The sequence below is a fragment of the Phyllobates terribilis genome, unplaced genomic scaffold (genome assembly GCF_046119375.1).
Source record: "Phyllobates terribilis strain yellow unplaced genomic scaffold, ASM4611937v1 Scaffold_1__5_contigs__length_1240528914, whole genome shotgun sequence".
Lineage (NCBI taxonomy): Eukaryota > Metazoa > Chordata > Amphibia > Anura > Dendrobatidae > Phyllobates > Phyllobates terribilis.
In genome coordinates, this window is record NW_027362761.1 from 63,100,671 (window position 1) to 63,127,206 (window position 26,536).

At 44.8% G+C, this 26,536-nt stretch overlaps 1 protein-coding gene across 1 annotated transcript in view; it reads right to left on the minus strand.

Moving 5' to 3' along the window:
- Window positions 1-21,869: 21,869 nt before the first annotated feature.
- LOC141196034 (uncharacterized) overlaps window positions 21,870-26,536 on the minus strand; it is a 91,283-nt gene continuing 86,616 nt past the window's right edge. Inside the window, exon 6 of the mRNA XM_073662537.1 lies at window positions 21,870-23,144. Coding sequence (XP_073518638.1) covers window positions 22,800-23,144 — 345 coding nt within the window. The 3' untranslated portion in view covers window positions 21,870-22,799. The remainder of the gene's footprint in view (window positions 23,145-26,536) is intronic.

The following is a 26,536-nucleotide window of genomic DNA, read 5'->3' on the forward strand; positions in this document are numbered from 1 at the left end:
GCAAAAAAAAGAGTTACAGCTCTCATAAAATGGTGATGCAAAAACATATTCATTTTTGTAAAATATTGTTTTTTAGTGTATAGTAGCAAAGCATAAAAAAATATGTAAATCTGGTATCGCTGTAATTGCACTGACCTGAAGAATAAAGTCACCTTATCACTTCTACCGCATGGTGATCTGTGCAAAAAAATAAATAAATAAAAATAATAATTGAATTGCTGGTTTTTATTAATTGTGTGTCTGAAAAATCTGGATATAAAGTGATCAAAAAATGTTATGCAGTGCATAACATTTTTTGATCGCTTCTTATTCACATTTTTCAGACGCACAATGGTACCAAAAAAATCTACAACTAGTTGCGAAAAATTAGCCCTCATACAGGTCTGTTTACCAAAAAAATAAAAAAGTTTCAGCTCTCAGAATATGGCGACAAAAATACAGCTTTTTTATTAAAAAAAGTATTTTCACTGTATGATAGTAACAAAAGAATATAAATCTGGTATCTCTGTAATCGCATTGACCTGAATAATAAATTTGCCTCATCACTAATACCGCACGGCGAACCACGTAAAAATAAAAATAAGGAATATTCTTGTACTGCTGTCTATTTGTTCATTCTACCTCCCAAAAATCGGAATAAGACTCAACTTACATTTATATTATACACTCCACTGAGCGCTTACGTTGGGATTTCTGTGTAAATCCCTAAAACCCGCGATTCAGACAAAACCCCAGACGGAACCATTCACTTACGAGGCCGATGGAGTCACTTTGGACTGGTCTATGTTCCGGTGGTGTCTCATCATTTTAGGCATCTTTCTAGCGCACGAGTGTGGGCAACCACAGATCTGTGAACGCCTAAAGAGATGGACACCACCGCAACAGATGCCAAACGGAGTCCAAAGTGTCTACATCTGCCTCATTATGGTGGGTGGTTCTGTCAGAGGTTTTGTCTAAATTGCATTTTTGTGGGATTTACATGGAAACCCCGACGGAAGTGCTCAGCGTAGAACACAAGACGATCCAGCTTTATTCTGAAAGCGATCAAAAAATATTATGTACCCCAGAATGTTACCAATAAAAACACTCATTTATCCCACACAAAACTAGACCCCACTCACATACGTTATCAGGTATCATGTTCGCTTTAACCCCTTCACAACATTCGTCGTACATGTACGGGGTAAGTCGGGAGCAGGCTCTCAGGCTGAGCCTGAGTTATAGTGCAGGCTCAGTTCAGTTGTAGATGTTGTCCAGTCTTATGCTAAAAGTCTGTAGTCACTCTATGTAACTGTAAGAGGGTGACCAGGATGGTCATGTGCTTCTTCCTTTAATAGAAAAACGGTTATAACTTTTGTATTAGAAAGTGTTATTCATTCTGCATAGAACCTTATAAGCACTAAGTTGCATAGTTAAGGTATTGCTTTAATATGCATTCTGATAAATGTATAATGTGTCAGATGTAGGGAAAGGATAGAGATTAGTACATAAGACCTAGGTTAAGATATAGCTAAAAGTTAGGTATGGGATAGTGCAGAGGTGGGGACTATAGAATAGAAAGTATGTAGTGTGAGGCAGTGAGAGGGATCATATGCGAGGGACGGTATGTGTCTCCTAGGATGTGCATAGAGGCATATTGATCCTGCTGGAGTGCATTGCTATCACAGACACAGCTATGATTGCAGTGCAGAATAAAAGTAAAGTTTGAACCTGGTCAAGCTACTTGGCTAAGTTGGATTTAAGAAAACCCGGCATGGGCTTTTATTCTTGGAGTTGACTACAGGATGGCAGTGGGGCGGTCCACTTCCTCCAGCCCGGGTCTTACAAGTGGCTCATGGCCACATATTCCTTTTAAAAATCTGCAGCAAAGGTTTGGGTGTGTCAGTGTTGGGATTGCTAGCAGCAGAGCAGGAAAGCTCTGCAAGCTTGTGTGAGGCTGAACACAGATCTGTGAAGGCAACGTATCTGATGCACCCTAAGTGACATGGCACGGCCATCTCCCACGGCAACAGGGTTACACGGACTGTGTGGATATCCCGTTTGCGATCCGGAGGACAGCTTTTGCTTTTGAGTTGTGAGGTTTTGGAAAATAAAGCCATTTAAGTTGGACTTTCCTTGGGTCACTGCCTCATTACCGCACAGTGTGAACACCGCGGCACTACCGTATGGTGGAGAATGCGGGCAGTGTGAACTGAGGCATACATGTGGCTGCATGTCTGTTATTAAGCCTGCCACATTGCAGCCCAGGCCCGCAGACAAAATGGAGGAACTGCTAAGGCAATTGGTCCTCACTCAACTGGAGCAGTTCCAGAGCAGCGCACTAATGAACTGATTGTGCAGCAGATTGCGGCTCTGCGAGAGCCCCGGGACAAGGTCCGTTCCGCATTGAGGAAGCTGAGTCCGGAGGACAATGTGAAAACCTTCCTCACCGTCTATGAGTGCGCAGCGGAGCGGGAGAACCTGCCAACTTCCCAATGGGCTGAAGTGGTGGCTCCGTTCCTGATGGGCGACACGCAGAAGGCCTACTTTGACCTAAGTCAGGAGTAGAGATGAGCGGTGTTCGACTCGAACTGTTCACCAATCTCAAATTCGAGCTGTTTTGAGCGGTGTTCGAGCCGTTCGGCGAACACGAACGATTTGAAAAAAATTTGGCTGTTCGAGGTTATGTTCGATAACTGTTCGTTCACCAAAATCATAACTGGATTTTTTTCTCAGTAATGCTGAAAATTAATGTTAATACGCAGTTTGAGTGTACAGCGGGGCGGGGGGGGGGCAGGGGATGAATCTCTGCAGAAATAATGAAGATCTCCATTTTTTTTTCTCTTTCCCGCATTTACAGTGGGGAGGTGCAATCTGTCAGCCTATCAGCAGCGAACACACGGAGCGAAGTGCTTTTTTTCACACAAGCAAGGGCATGTGTCATTGGCAGTGTATGTCACATGTCCTTGCCCTATAAGACCCAGCCATTTTCCCTGTCGCCACCATTTTCTCACTGCTGCAGCTGTGTGTTAGACAGCACCGCTGTTGCTGTGTGCGCTATACTTTGTTAATTTCAAGCCAATTTTCGCACAAATCTACAGATAGCTTGGGAGTAGGGAAGAGTTGTGATTGCAGTCCTTTTAAGGACTAGGTTACATCATTTCCTACGACTTTTATCAGGCAGGTCTGTGCTCTTAAATAGATAGGTTGGGAGTAAAGACTAATTGTAATTGCAGTCCTTTTCAGGGCTAGGTTACATCAGTTCCTATCAGTTTTTGCCAGGCAGGTGTGTGCCAGTGCTGTGCAAGTTTTTTTCACAGCATTTGGCTAAATCTAGCAAAGCTAATCCTTTTTGGCCTATTGCAGAGTGTGTTAGTCAGTGGAGTAGCCTATCTGTGTTGCAAGTTACACCACCTGTGTATAGAATACCAATTTTTTTACTGCACCTAGTGAAGTAAAACCTTTTGGGCATAGCATCATTCTATTAGTCCATCTATACTAACCTCCACCAGGTTGCAAATTGAATATATTTTTTTCCTGCATCGAGCTCTGAAAAAATATTTAGGCTTCTAGCAGTGTGTGGGACTTGCTCTATTAGTCCATCTATACTGACCTCCATCAGGTTGCAAATTCAACATAATTTTTTTCTGCATCTAGCTCTGAAAAAATATTTAGGCTTCTAGCAGTGTGTGGGACTTGTTCTATTAGTCCGTCTATACTAACTTCCATCAGGTTGCAAATTCAATATAATTTTTTTCTGCATCTAGCTCTGAAAAAATATTTCAGCTTGTAGCAGTGTGTGGGACTTGTTCTATTAGTCCATCTATACTAACCTCCACCAGGTTGCAAATTCAATATAATTTTTTTCTGCATCTAGCTCTGAAAAAATATTTTGGCTTCTAGCAGTGTGTGGGACTTGTTCTATTAGTCCATCTATACTAACCTCCACCAGGTTGCAAATTCAATATAATTTTTTTCTGCATCTAGCTCTGAAAAAATATTTCAGCTTGTAGCAGTGTGTGGGACTTGTTCTATTAGTCCATCTATACTGACCTCCATCAGGTTGCAAATTCAATATAATTTTTTTTCTGCATCTAGCTCTGAAAAAATATTTCGGCTTGTAGCAGTGTGTGGGACTTGTTCTATTAGTCCATCTATACTAACCTCCACCAGGTTGCAAATTCAATATAATTTTTTTCTGCATCTAGCTCTGAAAAAATATTTCGGCTTCTGGCAGTGTGTGGTACTTGTTCTATTAGTCCATCTATACTGACCTCCATCAGGTTGCAAATTCAGTATAATTTTTATCTGCATCTAACTCAGCCAATACTTTTGGGCTAATACCACAGTTTGGCCACTCAGCTCTGCTCGGTTCCCATCCATTGTTTTTTGTGCAAACAACTCCAGAGTTGTGAATTAGTTAACCACCAAAATGAGTGGAAAAAGGCCTGCTGCTGGTGGAAAGGGGAATAGGCGTGTTGGGAAAGGAAAAAAAGGTTGTGTCCGTGGGGTAGGTGTTAAAGCAACAGTAACATCTGCAGAAGAAAGACCATCTTCCAGCCAAACTAAGATGTCTACTTCTTTTAGCGGACAATGTGATAAGATCCCTTTCTTACGGCCACACCAATCGCTACAAATTCCAGATGAGGCACAAAAACAGCAGGTGCTTCAACGGATATCAAGTGCTCCTTTAAGTGGGCTCTCCTCCACCTCAACTTCAACATCACAAATACTCCAGTCCTCAGAGGTGTCACCCCAATCGCACTTGCTTCCTCACAGCTCCCAAGTCTCCAGCTGCCCATCTGAGTATGGGGTAGAACAGATGGTTGAGTCTGCAGAGCTGTTTACTCATACTATAGCCTGGGAATCAGAGGTCGACTCCAGAGCTTCTGTGAATCCAGACGAGGAAATGATCTGCACTGATGCCCAGAATCTTTAGGAGTCGGATCCAGGACCAGACGCAGAAGGTTCTGACCATAATGTAGACCCTCGTTCCCAAACTGTAACTCCTGTTGGTGGAGACAATGAGGAAGACGATGATGAGACTCAAATACCTGATTGGAGCGACAACTTTAGTTTTTGTCAGGGCAGGAACAGGTTGGCTCTGAGGACGACAGGTGTGATAACACACAGGGTGATGATGATGAGGTTGGAGATCCCACTTACTGTCAACCCACAGTCAGCCAAGAGATGAGGTCAGCAGAGGAGGTGGAGGAGGATGCTAGTGATGACGAGGTCAGGTTGCGCCTTCCTGGACAGAGACGTAGTACTGGAAGCATGTCAACAACTGCATCCTCAAACACAACTCTGCCTCTGACCACAAGTCGTGGCGGCTCTTCAGGTCGCATGGGTGCTAAGCCTTGCATAGCCTGGGCATTTTTTCAGATCGATAAGGATGACCCAACTCGTGTTATCTGTAACATTTGTCAGCAAAAACTAAGTAGAGGCCAAAAAATACATAGTTTGAGTACTTCATGCATGAACCGGCACATGGATATGAAGCATAAGTTGCAGTGGGAAGCTCACTGTGCTACAATGCGGCCTAGCCGGCCGGGCCAACCACCGTCTGCCACATCTTGTGCATCCGTGGCCTCTTCATCCTCTGTGACTGGGGGGACAGCGGTCACACCTGTTTTGGGACGCAGACCTGCCACCTCTTTACCCGCAACAGCCAGAGTGATTGGCAGGTCATCATTTTCTTTGGAGGTGGAAACACCAGCTGGTGTTCAGCGCTGTCCGACATCGAGAGCACCACCTTTGGATCAAGGCAACCTAACATGTCCGCCTGCATCTTCCTCACAGACCGGCAGTTTGCCGGGCACACCCTTCTCAACCCCGTCTAAGCACAACAGCCAGCCCTCGGTCCCTCAGATATGGACAAGTAAAAGACCATTTCCTCCTAGCCATGAGAAAGCTAAGAGATTGAATTTCACCATCTGCAAGCTCTTGGCTACAGAAATGCTGCCTTTCCGTTTAGTGGACACAGAGGATTTTCGAGACCTTATGTCCGTTGCAGTGCCCCAGTACCAGATGCCCAGTCGGCACTACTTCTCAAAGAAAGGTGTGCCTGCGCTCCACCAGCATGTCGCACACAACATCACCGCTTCTTTGAGAAACTTTGTGTTTGACAGGGTGCATTTCACCACAGACACTTGGACGAGTAGGCATGGACAGGGGCGTTACATGTCGCTGACTGGGCACTGGGTAACTATGGTGACAGCAGGACAAGGGGCTGCTGTCCAAGTCTTGCCGTCCCCACGAGTTGTGCGTCAATCCTCTTTATCTCAAAGTTCCTCCACTGCTTCTGCTTCCTCAACCTCCTCTCGGTCCTCCACCTGCACCCAAAGCCTGTCTGGTCATGCCACAAGCTTTCTAACTGCGCAGAAGGGATCCTGCACACCTCCTTACTATGCTGGCAGCAGGGCTCAACGTCATCAGGCGGTTTTTACTTTGAAATGTCTGGGAAATGTGAGTCACACAGCTGAGGAGTTGTGGTCAGCTCTATGGAACCAGTTTCATGAATGGTAGTCTCCACTGGACCTGAAACCAGGGAAGGCCGTGTGCGACAATGCTGCAAACCTGGGTGCGGCCCTTCACCGGGGCAATGTAACACACGTGCCTTGTATGGCTCACGTGTTGAACCTGGTTGTCCAGCAATTTTTAGCCCACTATCCCGGACTAGATGGCCTTCTGCAGAGGGCACGGTCGCTGTGTGCTCACTTCCGCCGTTCGCATCCCGCAGCTCAGCGACTTACATCTCTACAGAAGTCGTTGGGCCTGCCACTTCACTGGCTAAAATGCGATGTGCCTACCTGGTGGAATTCAACTCTGCACATGTTGCAGAGACTGTGGCAGCACCGACAAGCCCTGGTGCAATACGTTCTGACGTATAGCCTGGGCCAACGAGATCCAGAGGTGGGGCAAATCACGCTGGAGGAGTGGTCTCAGATCAGGGACCTATGCACCCTTCTGCACAGTTTTGAAATGGCGACGAAGATGTTTAGTGCTGACAATGCCATTATCAGCATGACTATTCCGGTGATTTACATGCTGGAGCACATGTTAAACAGAATTCGGAGTCAGGTGGTGGCACAAGAGGAGGTGGAGGAAGTAGAGGAGGAGTTGTATGCGGAAGGGCTAACATCTGCAAGGTCCAGACGGTCGGCAGCACCAAGGCGGCAGGCATGTCAGGGTGGGGGAGATGGTTTTACCAGGGTGCATGGTAGCAGCCAAATTAGTGAGGAAGGTGCAGGAGCCCAGGAAGAAGTGGAGGACGAACTGATGGAAGACTCATCAGATGAGGGAGACCTTGATCACATTTCTGTTGTGAGAGGTTGGGCGGAGAGGACAGAGGAAGGAAGCATGATTGTTACCTCGCCACCAACACAACAGGGACTTGATGCTCCTGGATGCGCAAGACACATGAGTGCCTTCTTGCTGCACTACCTGCAACATGACCCTCGAATTGTGAGAATTAGAAATAACCCTGACTACTGGGTTGCCACACTGTTAGATCCCCGGTACAAAAGTAAATTTGCAGAAATTATTCCTGCCATAGAAAGGGATGCATGCATGCAGGAGTATCAGCAGAGACTGTTGCAGAATCTTACATGTGCTTTTCCACAAAACACCAGTGGTGCACGTAGTGAATCTCACAGTTCTAGCTTGCCAACCGTGGGACCGTCGAGTGTTCTGCACTCAAACCGTAACAGAAACACAGTATCTGCTGGTAACATCAATTTTGCGGAATCATTTCACCACTTTTTTAGCCCATCCTTTGCAAGGCCACAGGAGACAAGAAGTCTGACACATAGTCAACGCCTAGAGACGATCGTACAGGAGTATCTCCAAGTAAACATTGAAGCCATGACTGTGTCACTGGACCCTTGCTCTTTTTGGGCTTCCAATCTGGATAAATGGCCGGAGCTCGCCACTTACGCCTTGGAGATCTTGTCATGCCCTGCAGCCAGCGTTCTGTCTGAACGTGTGTTCAGCGCTGCTGGTGGTGTGCTGACAGATAAGCGCACGCGGCTCTCCACTGATAATGTAGACAGACTAACGTTCATAAAGATGAACAAATCATGGATCCGAAATGACTTTTCTACCCCTGTGTCATCCTGGGGAGAGTAAAAGCTTGATGATTTGATAAAATCACCTCACCAACCGTTTTAAGCTTTAAAATTACTAATCATGTTTATCTGTATCTTGGCTGGAAAATAATTTGGGCTTTGTAGCAGTGTGCAGTACTGATTCTATTAGGCCATCTATACTAAGCTCCACCAGATTTAAAATTACTAATCATGTTTATCTGTATCTTGGCTGGAAAATAATTTGGGTTTTGTAGCAATTTGCAGTACTGATTCTATTAGGCCATCTATACTAAGCTCCACCAGCTTTCAAATTAATAATAATTTTTAGCTGCATCTAGCCCGGAAAATAATTTTGGGTCTCCTAGATGCGCAAGACACATGAGTGCCTTCTTGCTGCACTACCTGCAACATGACGCTCAGATTGTCAGAATTCGAAGTAATCCTGACTACTGGGTTGCCACACTCTTAGATCCCCCGCACTCTTCGATCAACCTTTTCATTTTAATAAAGAAAAAAAAATGGTAATTTTTGAAATTATAAGCATTAGCAGGTTATTAGAAACTGAAATCAAACAGTTTTCAACTCAAAACTTTATTCGAGGTGATATTACATTTGTACATAGGACCCCTTGTTCGAAAGGAGCTTCTGAACTCTCTCGTCCATTGAATTTGTCAGGTTTTGGATGGTTTCTGCTTCAATTGTTTTGCATGAGGACAGAATACCCTCCCAGAGCTGTTGCTTAGATGTGAACTGCCTCCCGCCATCATAGACATTCCTTTTGATGATGCTCCAGAGGTTCTCAATGGGGTTGAGGTCAGGGGAGCATGGGGGTCACACCATAAGTTTGTCCCCTTTTATGCCCATATCAGCCAGAGATGCAGATGTGTTATGTGTAGCATGAGACGGTGCATTATCATGCATGAAAATGATCTTGCTGCGGAATACACGGTTCTTCTTCTTGAACCATGGCAGGAAGTGCTGTTTGAGAAACTCCACATACATTATGGAGTTCATCTTTACCCCTTCAGGGATTCTAAAGGGGCCGACAATCTCTCCCCATGATTCCAGCCCAAAATATTACTCCACCTCCTCCTTGTTGGCGCTGTAGCCGTGTTTGCGTGGGTTGTCCATCAACCAGCCATCCTCCACTCCATCCATCTGGACCATCGAGCGTTGCACGGCACTCATCGGTGAACAAAACAGTTTTGAGTCAGTCTTCATGTATTGTTTGGCCCACTGGAGCCGTTTCTGCTTGTGTGCAGTGGATAGAGGAGGTCGACAGGATGGCTTACGCACAGCTGCAAACCTCTGAAGGACTCTGCATCTTGTTGTTCGGGGGACGTTGGAGGCACCAGCAGCTTCAAAAACTTGTCTGCTGCTATGACAAGGCTTTTTTGCCGCTGCTCTTTTAACCTGACGTAATTGCCTGGAGGAAAGAGTCCTCAATTTTCCCTTATCAGCACGCACACGTGTGTACTGTGAATCTGCTGCATACTTCTTGATTGTGCGATGATCAGGATGAAGTGTCTTGGCAATGTTGATTGTAGTCATGCCTTGACCTAAACACTCCACAATTTGTTGCTTCTCAGCAGCCGACACATCCTTTTTCTTTCCCATTTTGGCAGAAAATGTAGGCTGCTTAATAATGTGGGACAGCCTTCTTAAGTAGTCTTGCCTTTCATTGGACACACCTGCCAAACTAATTAGCACAGGTGTCTGCAATTGCTTACAGTGATATAAAGAGCCCTGACACACATCACCATCAATGAGTTTAATTGACAAACAAACAAATTCTTCCCTTATCACTCCTAAACACTTTTTGCATAATAATTTGGAACACAGTGTACATGTGCTTTTCCATAAAACACCAGTGGTTCACGTAGTGAATCTTACAGTTCTAACTTGCCAACCGTGGTCTGTATGGAGTTGTTCAATAAAGGGCCCAAAATTAAGATAACATAGACGGGAGAGGTCTCTATGAATAGGAATTCCTAAGTATTTGATACCCTGTGAGGGCCAGGCAAAGAGAAAGTTGGACTGGATGGAATCCTGTATGGATTTGGGGAGGGAGACATCGAGGGCCTCAGACTTCGCTGCATTGATTTTAAAATTTGACCATGTAACAAAGTGATCTATTTCAGCCATAACAGCAGGGATGGATATATGCGATTGAGTGATATATACTAGGACATCATCAGCAAATGCAGAGCACTTGTACTCGGTGCCTCCCACCTCAATCCACCTAATATTGGGGTTATGGCGAATTGATGAGAGCAGGTGCTCCATCACTAGGATGTATAAGAGAGGGGACAGAGGACATCCCTGCCTTGTCCCATTGGTGATTATGAAAGGTGATGAAAATGTTCCATTTATCTTCAGCCTAGGTGACGTATTGCAATACAGGGCCGTGATTTTGCCTATAAAAGGGTCCCCTAGACCCCTACCCCAAGCTTTTTAAGGGAATAATATATGGCGTGCCAGGAGACTCTATGGAGTGCTTTCTCAGCATCCAACGAGAGTATCTAATTACAAATTTTTAACTGCATCTAGCCCAGGAAATACTTTGTGCCTAGTAGCAGTGTCTGTTAGTCAGCGGATTATCCCAGCTGTTAAGCTAGCTACACCACCTGTAGTTTGGACACTTAATTTTTTCAAAGGAAATGGTTCGGGCCCCCGGGACACTCAGTGAAGAGCATCGGGGAGGCACCCCAAGGCATAGGGGCTGGGACTGGCGGTAGGACGCCTTGCGGTGGACCGCCGAGCTCTATCCTTATAAAAGCTTTTTGACTGCAGCAGCTTTAGTGGACGCTACTGGAGCTGGAATTATGCGGTTGCTGGCATGAGACTTGCCCTCCAATAGATCCTTGTAAAAGGATTTAAAGTGTATTCATTCAAATTAGAGAGACAATTTAAATTAAAAAGCTTAGACCTGCCTCCACCGCAGGGGGGCTCGCTCGACCCACCAGCGGACAGGCACCAGTATTGGGAGAGTGGGGCTGGCCGTCAGGGTCCACCGCAGCTCTGGCACAAACCCGGCGACACGGAGGTCACACGGGCAGGAACGGACTGGCCGTGTCGGCTTCGCACTTTTTTGGTTTTAGAAGGGCATGACATGCCTATATCTGTGTCTCCCCCTCCTTTTACTCCTCCACCTCTTTTCTTTTCGCATGACTATATGTACTTGTCACTTTTCCATGTGTTAGTTGTGTCTTCTGAGCAGTTTGTCAGGTTTTGGACACCTTTGAAGGTGTTTTCTATGTATTTCTATTTGTTTTTGTTTGCCTGCCATTGGTTTTAATGGTGTTCGAAGGTGTTCGACGAACAGTTCGGCGAACATACGGGTATTCGACGAACCGAACCGAACTCGAACACTACGGGGGTGGCTCAACACTAGTCAGGAGGATGCCCAGGACTATGGTAAGCTGAAAGATGAGATCCTTGCCCGACTGGGGGATAATACATATGTGAGAGCCCAAAGGGTGTTTTCATGGACCTTTGTGGAGGCCCGACCCTCCAGGTCTCAGGCATATGACTTGCTGCAGCTAATTAAAAGGTGGCTCCAGCCTGAGACCTTGACTCCAGCCCAGAGGGTGGAGAGGGTGGTGGTCGACCGGCTAGTGATAAATCTGCCAGCCACTATACAGTGTTGGGTGGGGAAAGGGGACCTGGGCACTCTAGACCAGGTGGTTGGCCTGATCGGACTTCATAGAGAACTCTGCCCCAATGCGAGTGGCACGCCAGCCCCTGCAAGCCCAGGAGCCTGGGAAAGGGTCACGCCCCTCTGCTGGGGACAGTCAGAACCGAGCCCATACTGAGTGGGTACCCCAGAGTGAGGGTGGCAGTAGACCAGTTTCCCCTAAATCGGTCTCCAGGACTAGTGGTGCCACCGCTATTAGATGCTGGCGATGCCAAGGGCCAGGACATATGGCTGCCAACTGCCCCCTGACTGTTGAACCCATGGACTGCGGGTTTTACCGCAGGTTGTCTATGTATGCTCGGAATGTCTACACCACGGACCCTGTCGGTCCAACAGGGGAACTCCATCTGTGCCAAGTGTGCGTCAATGGACATCGAGCGGAGGCTTTCTTGGACTCAGGGAGCCTAGTGACCCTCGTCCATGGGTCATTGATCTCTGGGTTGGAACCCACTGAGGGGAAGGTCGGGGTCATATGCATTCATTGTGAACTCCGCAAGTATCCGACGGCGGAGGTTACCTTTTCCACTCTGTGCCGAGAGGTTAAACATGTGGTCAGAGTGGTAAAGACTCTTCCTTACGGGACTGTGTTAGGAAGAGACTTACCCCTGTTTTGGTCCTTGTGGGAGAGAAAGATTAACCCTCCCAGAATAAAGATGTGTCCGGGTGCAGAACCCGAAGATCATGAGTCAGGGATACCTGCCATAGGGGTTGCCAATCTAGGGACAGAGTGTAACCCCGATAGGTTTCCCCTAGAGGTACTGGCAGGAGAGATTGAGGAGACCACATCGATCCCAGAGCTGGAAGTGTCCCAGGGAATGTTTGGGACTGCTCAGCTGCAGGATCCTACCCTGACCCGGGCACGGGAAAGGGTAATAGAGGTAAATGGGGTGGCTCAACAGCAGGGTGCAGAGACGTTTTTTCTGCGCATGGCGGTCAACCAAGATTCACTCTATAGGGTTGACAAGATCCGAGACAAGGTGGTGGAACAGCTAGTGGTGCCTCAGTCGTACCGTCAGGCTTTACTCGAGATGGCCCACACACACCTGCTGGGTGGGCATCTAGGGGTTAAAAAGAAGCAAGAGTGCATCTTGCAGCGGTTCTTTTGGCCTGGGATTTACGCTGAGGTACAGAGATATTGTGAATCTTGCCCGGAATGTCAGCTAACCACACCCACCGCAAGATTCCGTAGCCCATTGGTACCTCTGCCGGTTATAGAGGTACCTTTTGAACGGATTGCAATGGATTTTGTGGGACCCATTGTAAAATCAGCTCATGGCCACCAACATATGCTTGTGGTTGTTGATTATGCCACGTGTTACGCAGAAGCCATTCCGCTATGCCACACATCGGCTAAACTTATTGCCCGGGAATTGCCATGTTCAGTCGCCTTGGGCTGCCTAAGGAGATCCTTACAGATAAGGGGACTCCTTTTATGTCCAAGGTGATGAAGAAACTGTACAAGCTGCTAAAAATAAAGCAGTTGCGCATGTAGGTGTACCACCCACAGACTGACGGGTTTGTCGAACTATTCAATAAAACCATCAAATCCATGTTAAAAAAAGGTGGTTTCCAAGGATGGGAGGGATTAGGACATGTTACTACCCTATTTAATGTTTGCCGTCCGTGAGGCACCACAGACTTCAACGGGGTGATCACCCTTTAAATTACTGTATGGCAGGCACACCAGGGGGCTGCCGGACGTCGCCAAAGAGACATGGGAACAGGAGCCTACCCCACATAAGAGTGTAATAGAACATGTGGCAAGTATGCAGGACCAGATTGCGGCGGACATGCCTATAGTAAAGGAACACCTCATGGATGCTCAGGCAGCGCAGAGCCGAGCATATAATAGAAAGGCCATGGAAGGGTCCTTTAAAGAAGGGGATCGGGTATTGGTATTAGTGCCCACTGCAGAGAGTAAACTCTTGGCCAAGTGGCAAGGGCCATATGAAGTCCGGGAAAGGGTTGGGGAGGTAAATTACAAAGTGTACCAACCCAGGAAGAGGAAACCCGAACAGTTATATCATGTCGTTCTGCTTAAAGCCTGGAAAGACCGTCAATGTATGGTTACGGATGCGACTCCGGTTGTTTCGTCTGTGGACCCTCCAACGCCGGCCGGGAGGAGGCCGGAGGAGAGGTAAAGATAAGTGACGCTCTCACTAAGCAGCGGCGGGAGGCTCGGAGGTTAGTGCTGCCAAATATTGGCGTATTCTCCGAACTACCCTGCCGCACATCTGTCATCCAACATGATATTGTTACCGAGCCTCGGGTGAGGGTACGAATGAAACCGTACCATGTACCAGAAGCCCGAAGGCAAGCCATTGCGGCAGAAGTAAAACAAATGCTCAAACTAGGAGTAATCCCGGAGTGAGTGGGCTAGCCCCATTGTGCTGATTCCAAAGCTGGACAGATCGTTACCATTCTGTAACGACTTCCGAAAATTGAATGAGGTGTCAAAATTTGACATTTATCAAATGCCCCGGGTGGACGAGCTGATCAAGAGACTGGGCCAGGCCCAGTACTTCACCACGCTCGATCTGACCATGGGTTGCTGGCAGGTGCCTCTGATAGCATCGGCGAAGGAAAAGACTGCCTTTAAAACATCGGAGGGCCTCTATCACTATGTCGTTTTGCCTTATGTGCTACATGGGGCCCCGACCACCTTTCAGAGGCTGATGGACATAGTGCTGGAGCCCCATCAGAAGTATGCATCCGCATATTTAGATGATATTATCAATTTTAGTACAGATTGGCATAACCACTTGTCCCAGGTACAAGCAGTAGTGGATTTGCTCAGAGAAGCGGGCCTGACAGCGAACCCAAAAAAAAATGTGCAATAGGTCTCAAGGAAGCCCGATATTTCGGGTACGTAATTGGACGTGGGGTTATCAAACCCCAAATAAAGATCGAGGCCATTCAAAACCACTTGCCACCACTACCACCCTGAACCCCTCACATGACTATAGACTTCTGAATCCTCACAACGAGCATCACCCGATGAGGATTCTCCAGTGTTGAAAGTGAGAGTCGGCGGTCATGTGACCATAAGTATGTAATTTCTAGACTTCCGGACACATTCCAGCTAGACATGTATTGAGCGAGGCCTCGCATGTCTAGTCTGAATATGGCCGGAAGTATGGAAATCAAATATTTGTGGTCACATGACTGCCCACTCTCACTGTCAACAACTGAGAATCCTCACATGTGCTGCATGCGATGAAATGATTAAGAAGTCTGCAATCACATACAGTGACTGCAGAGTTTTAGCAAAAAGCCTGGACAACCGCCTTTAACAATGTGCGGGCAACAGTGTGGGCTTCAAAGAAGACTTTTGCTCTATACAGCAGTACTGAAGTATTACAGTACGAGCACAATCGTTCAGGTCACATAAGGGGGCTAATAAATACAGTAAAAAAAAAAAAAGTTTAAAAAACATAAAAAAAAATAAAATCATCCTTTATTTCCCCATTAAAAATATAGATATTACTAAATGGAAAAAAATACAAATATGCGATAACGCCGCATCCATAAAAGTCCAATCTATCAATGTATAAACTTAAAGCACCTCTCCAGCATTTCTTTTTTAGTGCAGTGCTGGAGTGGTGCCACTAATCTCAGTTCCCTTCCCTTATGCTTCCCAGCGCCACTCCGGTCGGTCTCCAGAAGTTTGTGACCTGCTGGATCGCTGCAGTGTTTGCTCATTGTAAGTCTATGAGAGGCATGAAAATAAATGTGGTCTCGCCCCACAAAAAATATGGAATCACATAGCTCCATCGACTGAAAAATAAAAATGTTAAGGGTCTCTGGAAATGGTGACACAATAAAAAAATATATATAGAAAATATATTTTTGAAATTTCTAATTTTTGTTTTCACAACAAAAATATTTAAAAAACTGCACAAGTTTGGTATCACCATAATCGTACGGTTAAGGAGACTATACTATACTATTTATAAAGGGGTGTGGGAGCCATCAAATTATATATAAGGGGCTATGTGGGTCATCATGCTATATATAAGGGGCAGTGGGCCATCATACTATATATAAGGCAGATTGGATGCCACAATATAGTGTATAAGGGGCTGCGGGGGCCATCAGACGGTATATATGGGGCTGCAGGGGCCATTCTACAGGATATAGGGAGTTGTAGGGGCCATAATGGTTATAGGGAACTGTGGGAACAATTATACAGTGTATAGGGAACTGTGGGGAACATCATACAGAGCGTAGGGAGCTGTGGGAACCATCATACAGGGTATAGGGAACTGTGGGGACCATCATGCAATGCATAGGGAGCTGTGGGGACCATAATACAGTGAAGAGGGAGCTGTGGGGAACATTATACAATATACAATGCATAGGGAGCTGTGTGGACCATCCTACCGTGCGTAGGGAGCTGTGGGGATCATCATACCGTGTGTAGGAAGCTGTTGGGACCATCATACCGTGTGTAGGAAGCTGTGGGGACCATCATACAGTGCATAGGGAGCTGTGGGGACCATCATACAGTGTGTAGGGAGCTAAGGTGACCATCTTAGAGTGCTTATGTAGAGGCAATGGTCATATTATATTACTATGTACTCACAGTCTGTTGCATCGATTCCATCTCAATACAGTGATAGTTTGTACAAGTTTTTAATTTTGTTTTTATGTTCTTTTTAGTGGTTTCTGGACCAATTTGGCCTTGACCGATATATACAGAGATATGACATCCTAGGAATAAACCAAGATTGATGGCTATACATCCGATGACAGTCTTTCTTCTGGTGCAGGAGTGGGCTAGTTCAGTCCTACTGTTGCCATTTTTATTGAATGTACATCACGCAGTAGCCTATAATATATATAACCTATTTATGCTGCTTGGGTGATGTGTTTTGCAAGTGTACCTGTGTGCTATTTTGATACATTTTTGATATTTAATATTATGATTATTCTTTTTTTTTTGGTGTATATTTAGTATTTTGCACACAAAAAGCACATGCATACATCACCTATATATATATATATGAATATGTTCGATATGGTAATGATATCGCTCATCTGTCTTTATTGTCCCATTTCTGGATATGAATATATATAAATTTTTATGTGTCATTGGTATGAATAATCATTGCCATAAATGTATTACACAGACTATGAAGTACATTTTAATATACCATGCATTGATTATTTGCCCACCCGATTGAGTACAGTCGATAATACCTAAGGTGTATGTCCTCTTCCACCATCCCCCGGACTTTGTGCGTATGCTCGCCACGGCCCTGGCCGACTCTCTGCGTCTTTATGTGGTGGTGATGTCGGATCACGTGGTGACTCTGATGCCGTCGTCACATGACACGGACGCCTCCCGGCATCACGGTTGTCGTAGTGACGTGTGCGCCACTTCCGGTTCCGGGATGTGCAGCAATTGGTCCGGTGCCCCTTTTTAAACCTGCACATCTCACTTGGTTTGTAACCCCTGCCGAAGTCAGGTCCAAAATGCACATTGGGGTGGCGCGCTTGTGTATTAGGGCCCCTGCATGTGCAAGTGTACATACCAAGTAATGAATCCAGATTATGCTGTATGGTGATACCCTATTATATACATATATGATGACTCTTGCCCCCACTGGTATATATGCGGTGTCTATTTTGGGATATGTATGTATACCCATGATGATACTATAGACAGCCATTATACCTGGCATTGCCACTTCCTTGCGTGCCTTGCTTTTTTTGCTCACATGTTTAACAATCACATATGTGTGGTGTCCCTCATCATCCTATTTTTCTATTGCTGAATAAATATTATATTATATATTTTATACTCCCTGGACTCCTTTGATCGTCTTTTACCCTGCGGGGTTTTCCTTCATATACATACTCACTGTGTAGTGGTGATGGTAGTGGACATTGTGTAGCAGTATCATTTTGGCCCTGTATAGTAGTAATTTTGGTAATATTAATCTTTGTATAGTGTATTTTAGGTTAGCAACAGTGGTATACTGTAATTATACATGTATAGATCCTCTTTTAAGTAGCGGGAAGGTTGTATGGGAAAATATGTACTTTGAGGCTTGGGTCCCTGATCTCTTAGGACCCTAGCAACACCCCTGGGGGCGCTATTCACTTATTCCTTAACGCCGTGAAACTGCGGCACTCAGGAATAAGGCCCCTTTAATAGCTGCCGTTAAAAGGTGAATCGGCGGTCGTTTAGGGATTAAGACCCTTACTGACTAGCCAAGCAGGTGTACTTTTATGGGTGCAATGGAGAATTGTTTTGCATAAAAATCATGGCTTTCTTGAAAGATGCAGAATTTTTCATGTAGCACTGTTTGAAGAATGTGTCTTCTAAAAACTGGCAGCAGTTACAGGAGCTGATTTTGAGTCCATCTTCAACCCAAAACTGTTGGGTTGAAGCTAATTTTTAACAATACCAGCACCCAATTTCCAGCTTGCTGTCCTCTGAGTCCCAGTGGAGGCCTCTGCCCGTTACTGATCCAGCCATGGGCCCTCTCTTCTCATTTATCAAGAGTCACTCATCTCATCAGTCCATAAAACTTTCGAAAAATCTGGCTTCAGATATTTCTTGGCCTATTCTTGATGTTTCAACTTATACGTTTTGTTCAGTGGTGGTTGGGTTTCAGCCTGCAATACCTTGGCCATGTCTGAGCACTGTACACCTGGTACTTCTGGGCACTCCAGAGAGATTGCAGTTCTGGAATATGACAGCACTGGAGGATATTGGGTTACTTTACGTTTGAATCTTCTCAAATCTTTGGTAGTTAGTGCTCAGTCTTTTTCTCAATGTGTATTTTGCGACCCTGTTGACTACTTGCAACAATACTTTTGATGGTTCTGTAATCACGACCCAATATCTTAGCAATGTTAAGAGTGCTACATCCCTCTGTAAGACAATTTTTGACTTTTCAGAGTCAGTTAATTCTTTTTTTGGCCATTTTGCCTGAGGAAAACAAGCTGCCTAATAATTCTGCACACCTTGATAAAGGGTGTTGTATCCTTAGGGCACACCCACCCTGCTTACACAAATACACATCACCTGATCTGCTTCATCCAATAAGCATTCACGTTTACACAGCTTGGAGTTGGAAAATATGCATAAAAAAGAGGATATCATCAAAATTTCTACTACCCTAATAATTCTGCACACACTGTATATATTTATTTCAGCCAGTTATCTGAAGTGTAAATGCTGATCATGGCACTGTTTCCCCCAGGAATTTAAGTTAAATTAACACTTTAGCATAACATAGTCTCTGATTTGGTAGATATCCTGTTTCATGGCTCAAGGTATCTGTCTGAATTTGTTTACACAGCAGTTACTCTGGGAGTATTTAAACCCCAGATCACACCCTGAGGTGGAGATATGGTGAACAACTTCCTGCTCAATGGTTGTGTTCATAAAAACATGCCCTTTTACAAATGGTGTTTAACCCCTCTCAGCAAACAACATGCTGGAGGAAACTCAAGGGTTTTAAATCACTGAAGCTAATAGCCTCAGGGAAACATCTCCCCTCCAGCACTTTACCAGTGACTTTGTCACATATCCCCCTCCCCTGCCCAAGGCCGGGGGTTTTGGCACCTTCACTCGCTAAAACAGGGAAGTCTGGACAGGGCATTAGTATTACCATGTAGTTTCCTGGGCCTCTGCTCTACAAGAAAATTAAAGTCCGGGCGTGCTAGAAACCACCTAGCTACCCGGGCATTCATCCCCTTCCTTTCCCTCATCCATCTCAGGGGCGCATGATCTGATACTAGCCTGAACTTTCAGCCTACCAGATAATATCTTAGTGTTTCAATTGCCTATTTGATGGCCAAGCACTCTTCTATACGATGGCATAGTTCTTTTCACAGGAGGAGAGTTTCCTACCCCGGAATAGGACTGGATGTTCGTCCCCATCTATTTCCTAGGACAACACAGCTCCCAAACCGACCTCGGAGGCATCAGTCTGAACCATGAACTCCTTAGTGAAGTCAGGCGTTATCAAGACTGGCTGTTTACATAGTGCGAGCTTCAACTCCTGGAATGCCATCTCTGCTTCAGGGGACCACTTTGCCATCGAGGTCTTCGCGCCCTTAAGAAGATCAGTCAGTCGGGTGGCTATCCTGGCGAAATTCGGGATACATAGCAGATAATACCCCACAATTCCTAGAAACACCCGAACTTGCTTCTTGGAGTTCGGTTGCGGACAATTTTGGATAGCCTCCACCTTATTTACTTGCAGCTTTATTTCGCCGCTTCCGACGATCTAGCCCAAGTATTTTGCCTCTTCTTTCCCCATGGTGCACTTCTTTGGGTTTATCGTAAACCCTGCTTTCATTAGTGCATCCAGTACCGCCTGGACCTTCTGTAAATGACTTCCTCAATCCAGGCTGAAGATCACAATGTCATCCAGGTAAGCCATGGCATACTTTTTGTGAGGCTGGGATCCGGTCCCTGGCCCTCTGGAAGGTAGCTGGGGTTCCCTGCAGACCGAATGGCATCCTGCTTTCCTGAAAGCACCAGTCAGGAGTAGAGAAAGCAGTCTTCTCCTTGGCACTTGGGGACAGGAGAATTTGCTCGTACCCTTTCGTTAGGTCCAGGGTGGTGATATATCTGGCTGACCCTAGACTCTCAATGAGCTTATCGATGCGGGGCATCGTATACACGTCGAACTTTGACACCTCATTCAGCTTCCTGTAGTCATTACAGAATCGCCATTCCCCATTCGGTTTCAGCACAAGGACAATGGGGCTGTATCAGCCCGCATTTTGAAGTGCCTCTGCGAGCAATTCCATCTGCTGCTGCTGTTGGTGGATTTGTTGTAATAGAAGCTTGCCTGTCTCCTGCTGAGCTTTCACCAGGTGCTTGATCAGGTCCTCCATGTTGTCGGTCATCGTTTCCTGGGGACCTTGCAAGCATTCTCCATCACCTGTGGTAGATCGCTCACTTAGCTGCACACAGAGGTAGACACAGGTACGCTGTCTCTTTAAATCTCTTGTTGGTTTATTATAACGTGGCATAAACCAACATTGAGTCCATGAAAATAAACACAGCTCTTTGGGCAAAACGGGAAAACAAACAAAACAATGTGGTCACACACAACACAGTCCTTGTATTAGCAGGGGTCTGCCTGCTCAGAGTTAGCAACTCCACATGGTTCATGTCAGCACAAAACACATATCTCCTGTCTGGAGTATTCCTATCCAGATACATTGAATGCCTCAGAAGGCCGAGTATTTAAACCCCAGACCACACCCTGAGGTGGAGATATGGAGAACAACCTCCCGCCCGCTCAATGGTTGTTTTCACAAAAACACGCCCTTTTACAAATGGTGCGTAACCCCTCACAGCAAATAACATGCAGGAGGAAACTTAACGGTTTTAATTCACTGAAGCTAATAGCCTCAAGGAAAGATATCTCCCCTCCAGCACTTTACCAGTGACTTTGTCACACACCCAACAAGCAAAATGATGCTCATTTATTATTGGGTGATTGAATAGTTTGTGCCAGACAAAATCATTGTTGTCTGCAGCACATCTCCCAGTGTAAACTGGAAATGTACTGCTGATAACATTATGCTGTGTGGGGAAAGATTGATCTATTATTGATCGTTTTGTGCCCATTCATTCTTCATCAGCCATTATAAAGAGGACAGTAAACATGAGCCAAACGACTTGAATATTGTCGATTGCGCTTGTTTAATGGCCCGAAATCAGCTCCTGCAAATGTGGCCTAAATGTTTCTGTGTGATAATGCAATATGTTAGCATTAGGGGTTGCACTTAATTTTTGCCCAGGGCCCCATTTTGTCCAAAACTGGCCCTCTCTGGAGGCAGAGCAAGAAACGAATACTGTAAGATAGAGGGAAACCCTGAAGCAAAGCCTTTTGTTGTCAAAAACAGCCAGCAAACCCAAATACTATGCAAAATGCCAAAATAAATACTAATAAAGTCATGGAACAGCCATTTATCATTGCATTTCTGTACAGAGCTCGTTCTGGATACTTGCTTTGTAACAGGGTGTCATCTGTAATTTGATACTTACTGTACTACTACTACATTATGGGAACTTACAGTGGTCAATATAAATGAGTACACCCCTTTTAAAAAGTAAGATTTTAATCAATATCTAACTGAATATAAGAAACATTTCACAAATTTTGACAAGTCTGAGCTTCATAGAACATTTTGTTAATCCATAACATGAAAGTAAGGTTAATAATATAATTTTCATTACAAAATCTTCATTTTTGCATCAACTAATTTGAGTAAAACTGAATACACTCTGCATCAAAAACAACTACATCTAGTATTTTGTACAATCTCCATGATTTTTAACATCAGCACCAAGTAATCTAGGCATGGAATAAACAAGTTGGGGACATATTGCAACATCTATCTTTTTCTATTCTTCAAGAACGACCTCTTTTAGAGCCTGGATGCTGGATGGGGAGTGATGCTCAACTTGTCTCTTCAGAACTCCCAATAGGGGTTCGATTGGGTTTAGATCAGGAGACACTTGGCCACTCAATCACTTTCACCCTGTTCTTCAGAAATGCAATAGATGTGTGTTTTGGATCATTGTGATGTTGGAAAAGTGCATGTCAACTAAGGGCACGCAATTAAAGGTTGTGTAATTATGGAAATCACAGGATCTATAGACATGTTAATGATATTCAAATGATGAAAAAAGATGGAAACAAAATTTCTCTTAAGTGTCCCAGGAGCAGTTTTACAACACGACAACACCAGGCCGCATGTTGTTCATGCTACGGTGAAAAGCTTGTGTAGCCTAAACATGCTACCATGGCCTGCAGTGTCTCCAGATTGGTCTCTTATCGAGAACATCTCGGGCATCATTGGTTGGCAAATTGCAGAGGGAGCAGCCAGCAGCAGATCTTGAAATATCCTTTGCCAATAGTCTTGCCCTTTGACCATAGAAAAAAAAACCACACAAATTATAGGACGTCCTATAATATTCAATTTAATAAAATGTCCTCAAATAAAATATATTTTGTAGCACTAAGACAAATACAGTGCCAAGGTTGCTGTTACTGACAACCTGCAGTCTGAGAGTCCTGTGTATCACGCACAGTAAATTCATTGGCTGCAGTTTCTTCACCTGTAAAGATAGAGATATAGGAAAGGGAGACAGGGGATACTGAGGAGTCTGTCTGGATGCTGTGATCCCCAGACGTTGCTGGAACAGGTAAGGAGTCATTAGAAGGCAGGCCCTGTGGTAGAGCATGTGCTGAAAATAAAGCTGCTGGCCTCCTATTTTTGAAGAATCGTGGAGATGCATGTTCTCTGTTGATTTGCACCCTCATATCTGCTTTGTGCACAGTACGAATGTGCTTCTTCATGTTACTTGGATGTCTGCATCCCTTCCCGCAGATCTGCAATAACAAACAAATTAGTAGGCAAATAACCACTAATTGTCACTGTAATGCAATTAAATCTATATATATATATTTTTTTCTTTATTTTTTTATTAAAAAGATTCGCAGGGCCTAGGTCCAGCAGTCGCATTAGTAGTCTGATGACGTTGTATATATACATAGACTGCTCAAAAAAATAAAGGGAACACTCAAATAACACATCCTAGATCTGAATGAATGAAATATTCCCATTGAATACTTTGTTCTGTACAAAGTTGAATGTGCTGACATAAAATCACACAAAAATCATCAATGGAAATCAAATGTATTAACCAATGGAGGCCAGGATTTGGAGTCACCCCCAAAATTAAAGTGGAAAAACACACTACAGGCTCATCCAACTTTGATGTAATGTCCTTAAAACAAGTCAAAATGAGGCTCAGTATTGTGTGTGGCCTCCACGTGCCTGTATGACCTCCCTACAATGCCTGGGCACGGTCCTGATGAGGTTGCGGGTGGTCTCCTGTGGGATCTCCTCCCAGACCTGGACTAAAGCATCCGCCTGTTCCTCCTGTCCCTCCTTGCACAAAGACGGAGGTAGCGGTCCTGCTGCTGGGTTGTTGCCCTCCTACGGCCCCCTCCACGTCTTCTGGTGTACTGGCCTGTCTCCTGGTAGCGCCTCCAGCCTCTGGACACTACACTGACAGACACAGCAAACCTTCTTGCCACAGCTCACATTGATGCGCCATCCTGGATGAGTTGCACTACCTGAGCAACTTCTGTGGGTTGTAGAGTTCTGTGGCCAGCGCAGTCACCAGATCTCAACTCCATTGAGCTGTTGTGGGAGCAGCTTGACCGTATGGTACGAAAAAAGTGCCCATCAAGCCAATCCAACTTGTGGGAGGGGCTTCAGGAAGCATGGGGGGAAATTTCTCAAGATTACCTCAGCAAATTAACAGCTAGAATGCCAAAGGTCGGCAATGCTGTAATTGCTGCAAAGGGAGGATTCTTTGACGAAAGCAAAGTTTGAAGGAGAAAACTATTCTTTCAAATAAAAATCATTATTTCTAACCTTGTCAATGTCTGGACTATATTTTCTATTCATTTTGCAACTCATTTGATAAATAAAAGTATGAGTTTTCATGGAAAACACAATTGTCTCGGTGACCCCAATCTTTGGAACGGTAGTGTACATACACAGATTATACCACCGCTGTTAAGCTCTCTCGTGCACTGACTCCCATCAGCACTCCAAGACTGGATCTAGAGGCACTGATGGGTTAGCATGACAGTCCACTCCCATTTTGGTGCTTCTGTGAAATGCAGCCAGACACTGAGCTCCATTTGGGACTGTGATTTTCATTATACTCTACAATACTGTGGTATTTGCAGTATTGTAGAGTGTTAATCTAAATCCCCCCCCCCCCCACCGTTTCACTGCATTTGTTTTTTTCCCCCGGTATTTTATAGTATGTTCAATGTTAAAATATATAATGTCATTCAAAATTACAACTCATGCTGCAAAACAAAGCCCTCACAAAAACGAAAAAATTACCTGGTCCTTAACAAAATCTGCCCCAATACATAATAACTAAACCTATGGTAAATTAACTTGCCACACAATAACTAAACCTTCGGTAGAGTATGAAGTAGGTGAAGAACACACAAAATGAATACCAGACGTTTGGAAAGGTCTTCCCCAATTAGAAATGTAGCATTTCTCAACCTACACACACCGCCTTAACTATCATGTAAGCTGTAACTGGACACAGCAACCAGGGCTGAACAAGCACTTATGGCACCTCTTCTGTTCTGGTCCACTCCTAACATAATATATGCACTTTCCACACATAAATTTGCAACATATTGCAGTTAACCAACACTAACACTATTAAGATCTGGAGGGACACACTGGGCACTGAACCACACATGCAGCAGTCACAGTGTCCATTTATTTAGCAGGGTCCTATGACTTCTGGACCTGATTCCATATAGTCCCCTTGGCAGCAATTTCAGTCTTTCGCCCCATTTGCCCTCAGTAATGGAGCTGGGTCAGGGCTAGGCATTTAATATCTTGTGGAGGTCCTGCAGTATCTTCAGTTGAATTACACTAGTGCAGTGTTACATGTAAATATGCTTTTCATCTGTGCGCCGACCCCCTACAAGTACTGATCTGCTGCTCCATCTGTAGCCAGGGCACATACTTCTGTATGAAGGAAAAGCTGCTGTTTGGTTAACTCTGCTATAATGTTGGAGTCTATTTGACCAGAAAAAAAGTTTGTGAAGCTGCAGATTATTTAATATGAGGATCTGCAAATCGTGGTTAGGTGAATTTGTTTATGGGTAGGTGTTGTTATAAGTGTTCTTTTTTATTACTTTTTTTGTATGAAAGAATTGTTACATACAGTACATACCAAAAGATTTTTCTGTATTTTCATGAGTATGAAAATTGTACATTCACACTGAAGGCATCAAAACTATGAATTAACACATGTGGAATTATATACTTAACAAAAAAGTGTGAAACAACTGAAAATATGTCTTATATTCTAGGTTCTTCAAAGTAGCCACCTTTTGCTTTGATGACAGCTTTGCACACTCTTGGCATTCTCTTGATGAGCTTCAAGAGGTAGTCACCGGAAATGGTTTTCACTTCACAGGTGTGCCCTGTCAGGTTTAATAAGTGGGATTTATTGCCTTATAAATGGGTTTGGGACCATCAGTTGTGTTGTGCAGAAGGCTGGTGGATACACAGCTGATAGTCCTACTGAATAGACTGTTAGAATTTGTATTATGGCAAGAAAAAAGCAGCTAAGTAAAGAAAAACGAGTGGCCATCATTACTTTAAGAAATGAAGGTCAGTCAGTGCGAAAAATTGGGAAATCTTTGAAAGTGTCCCCAAGTGCAGTTGCAAAAACCATCAAGCGCTACAAAGAAACTGGCTCCCATGAGGACCGCCCCAGGAAAGGAAGACCAAGAGTCACCTCTGCTTCTGAGGATAAGTTTATCCGAGTCACCAGCCTCAGAAATCGCAGGTTAACAGCATCTCAGATTAGAGACCAGGTTAATGCCACACAGAGTTCTAGCAGCAGACACATCTCTTCAACAACTGTTAAGAGGAGACTTTGTGCAGCAGGCCTTCATGGTAAAATAGCTGCTAGAAAACCACTGCTAAGGACAGGCAACAAGCAGAAGAGACTTGTTTGGGCTAAAGAACACAAGGAATGGACATTAGACCAGTGGAAATCTGTGCTTTGGTCTGATGAGCCCAAATTTGAGATCTTTGGTTCCAACCACCGTGTCTTTGTGCAACGCAGAAAAGGTGAACGGATGGACTCTACATGCCTGGTTCTCACCGTGAAGCATGGAGGAGGAGGTGTGATGGTGTGGGGGTGCTTTGCTGGTGACAC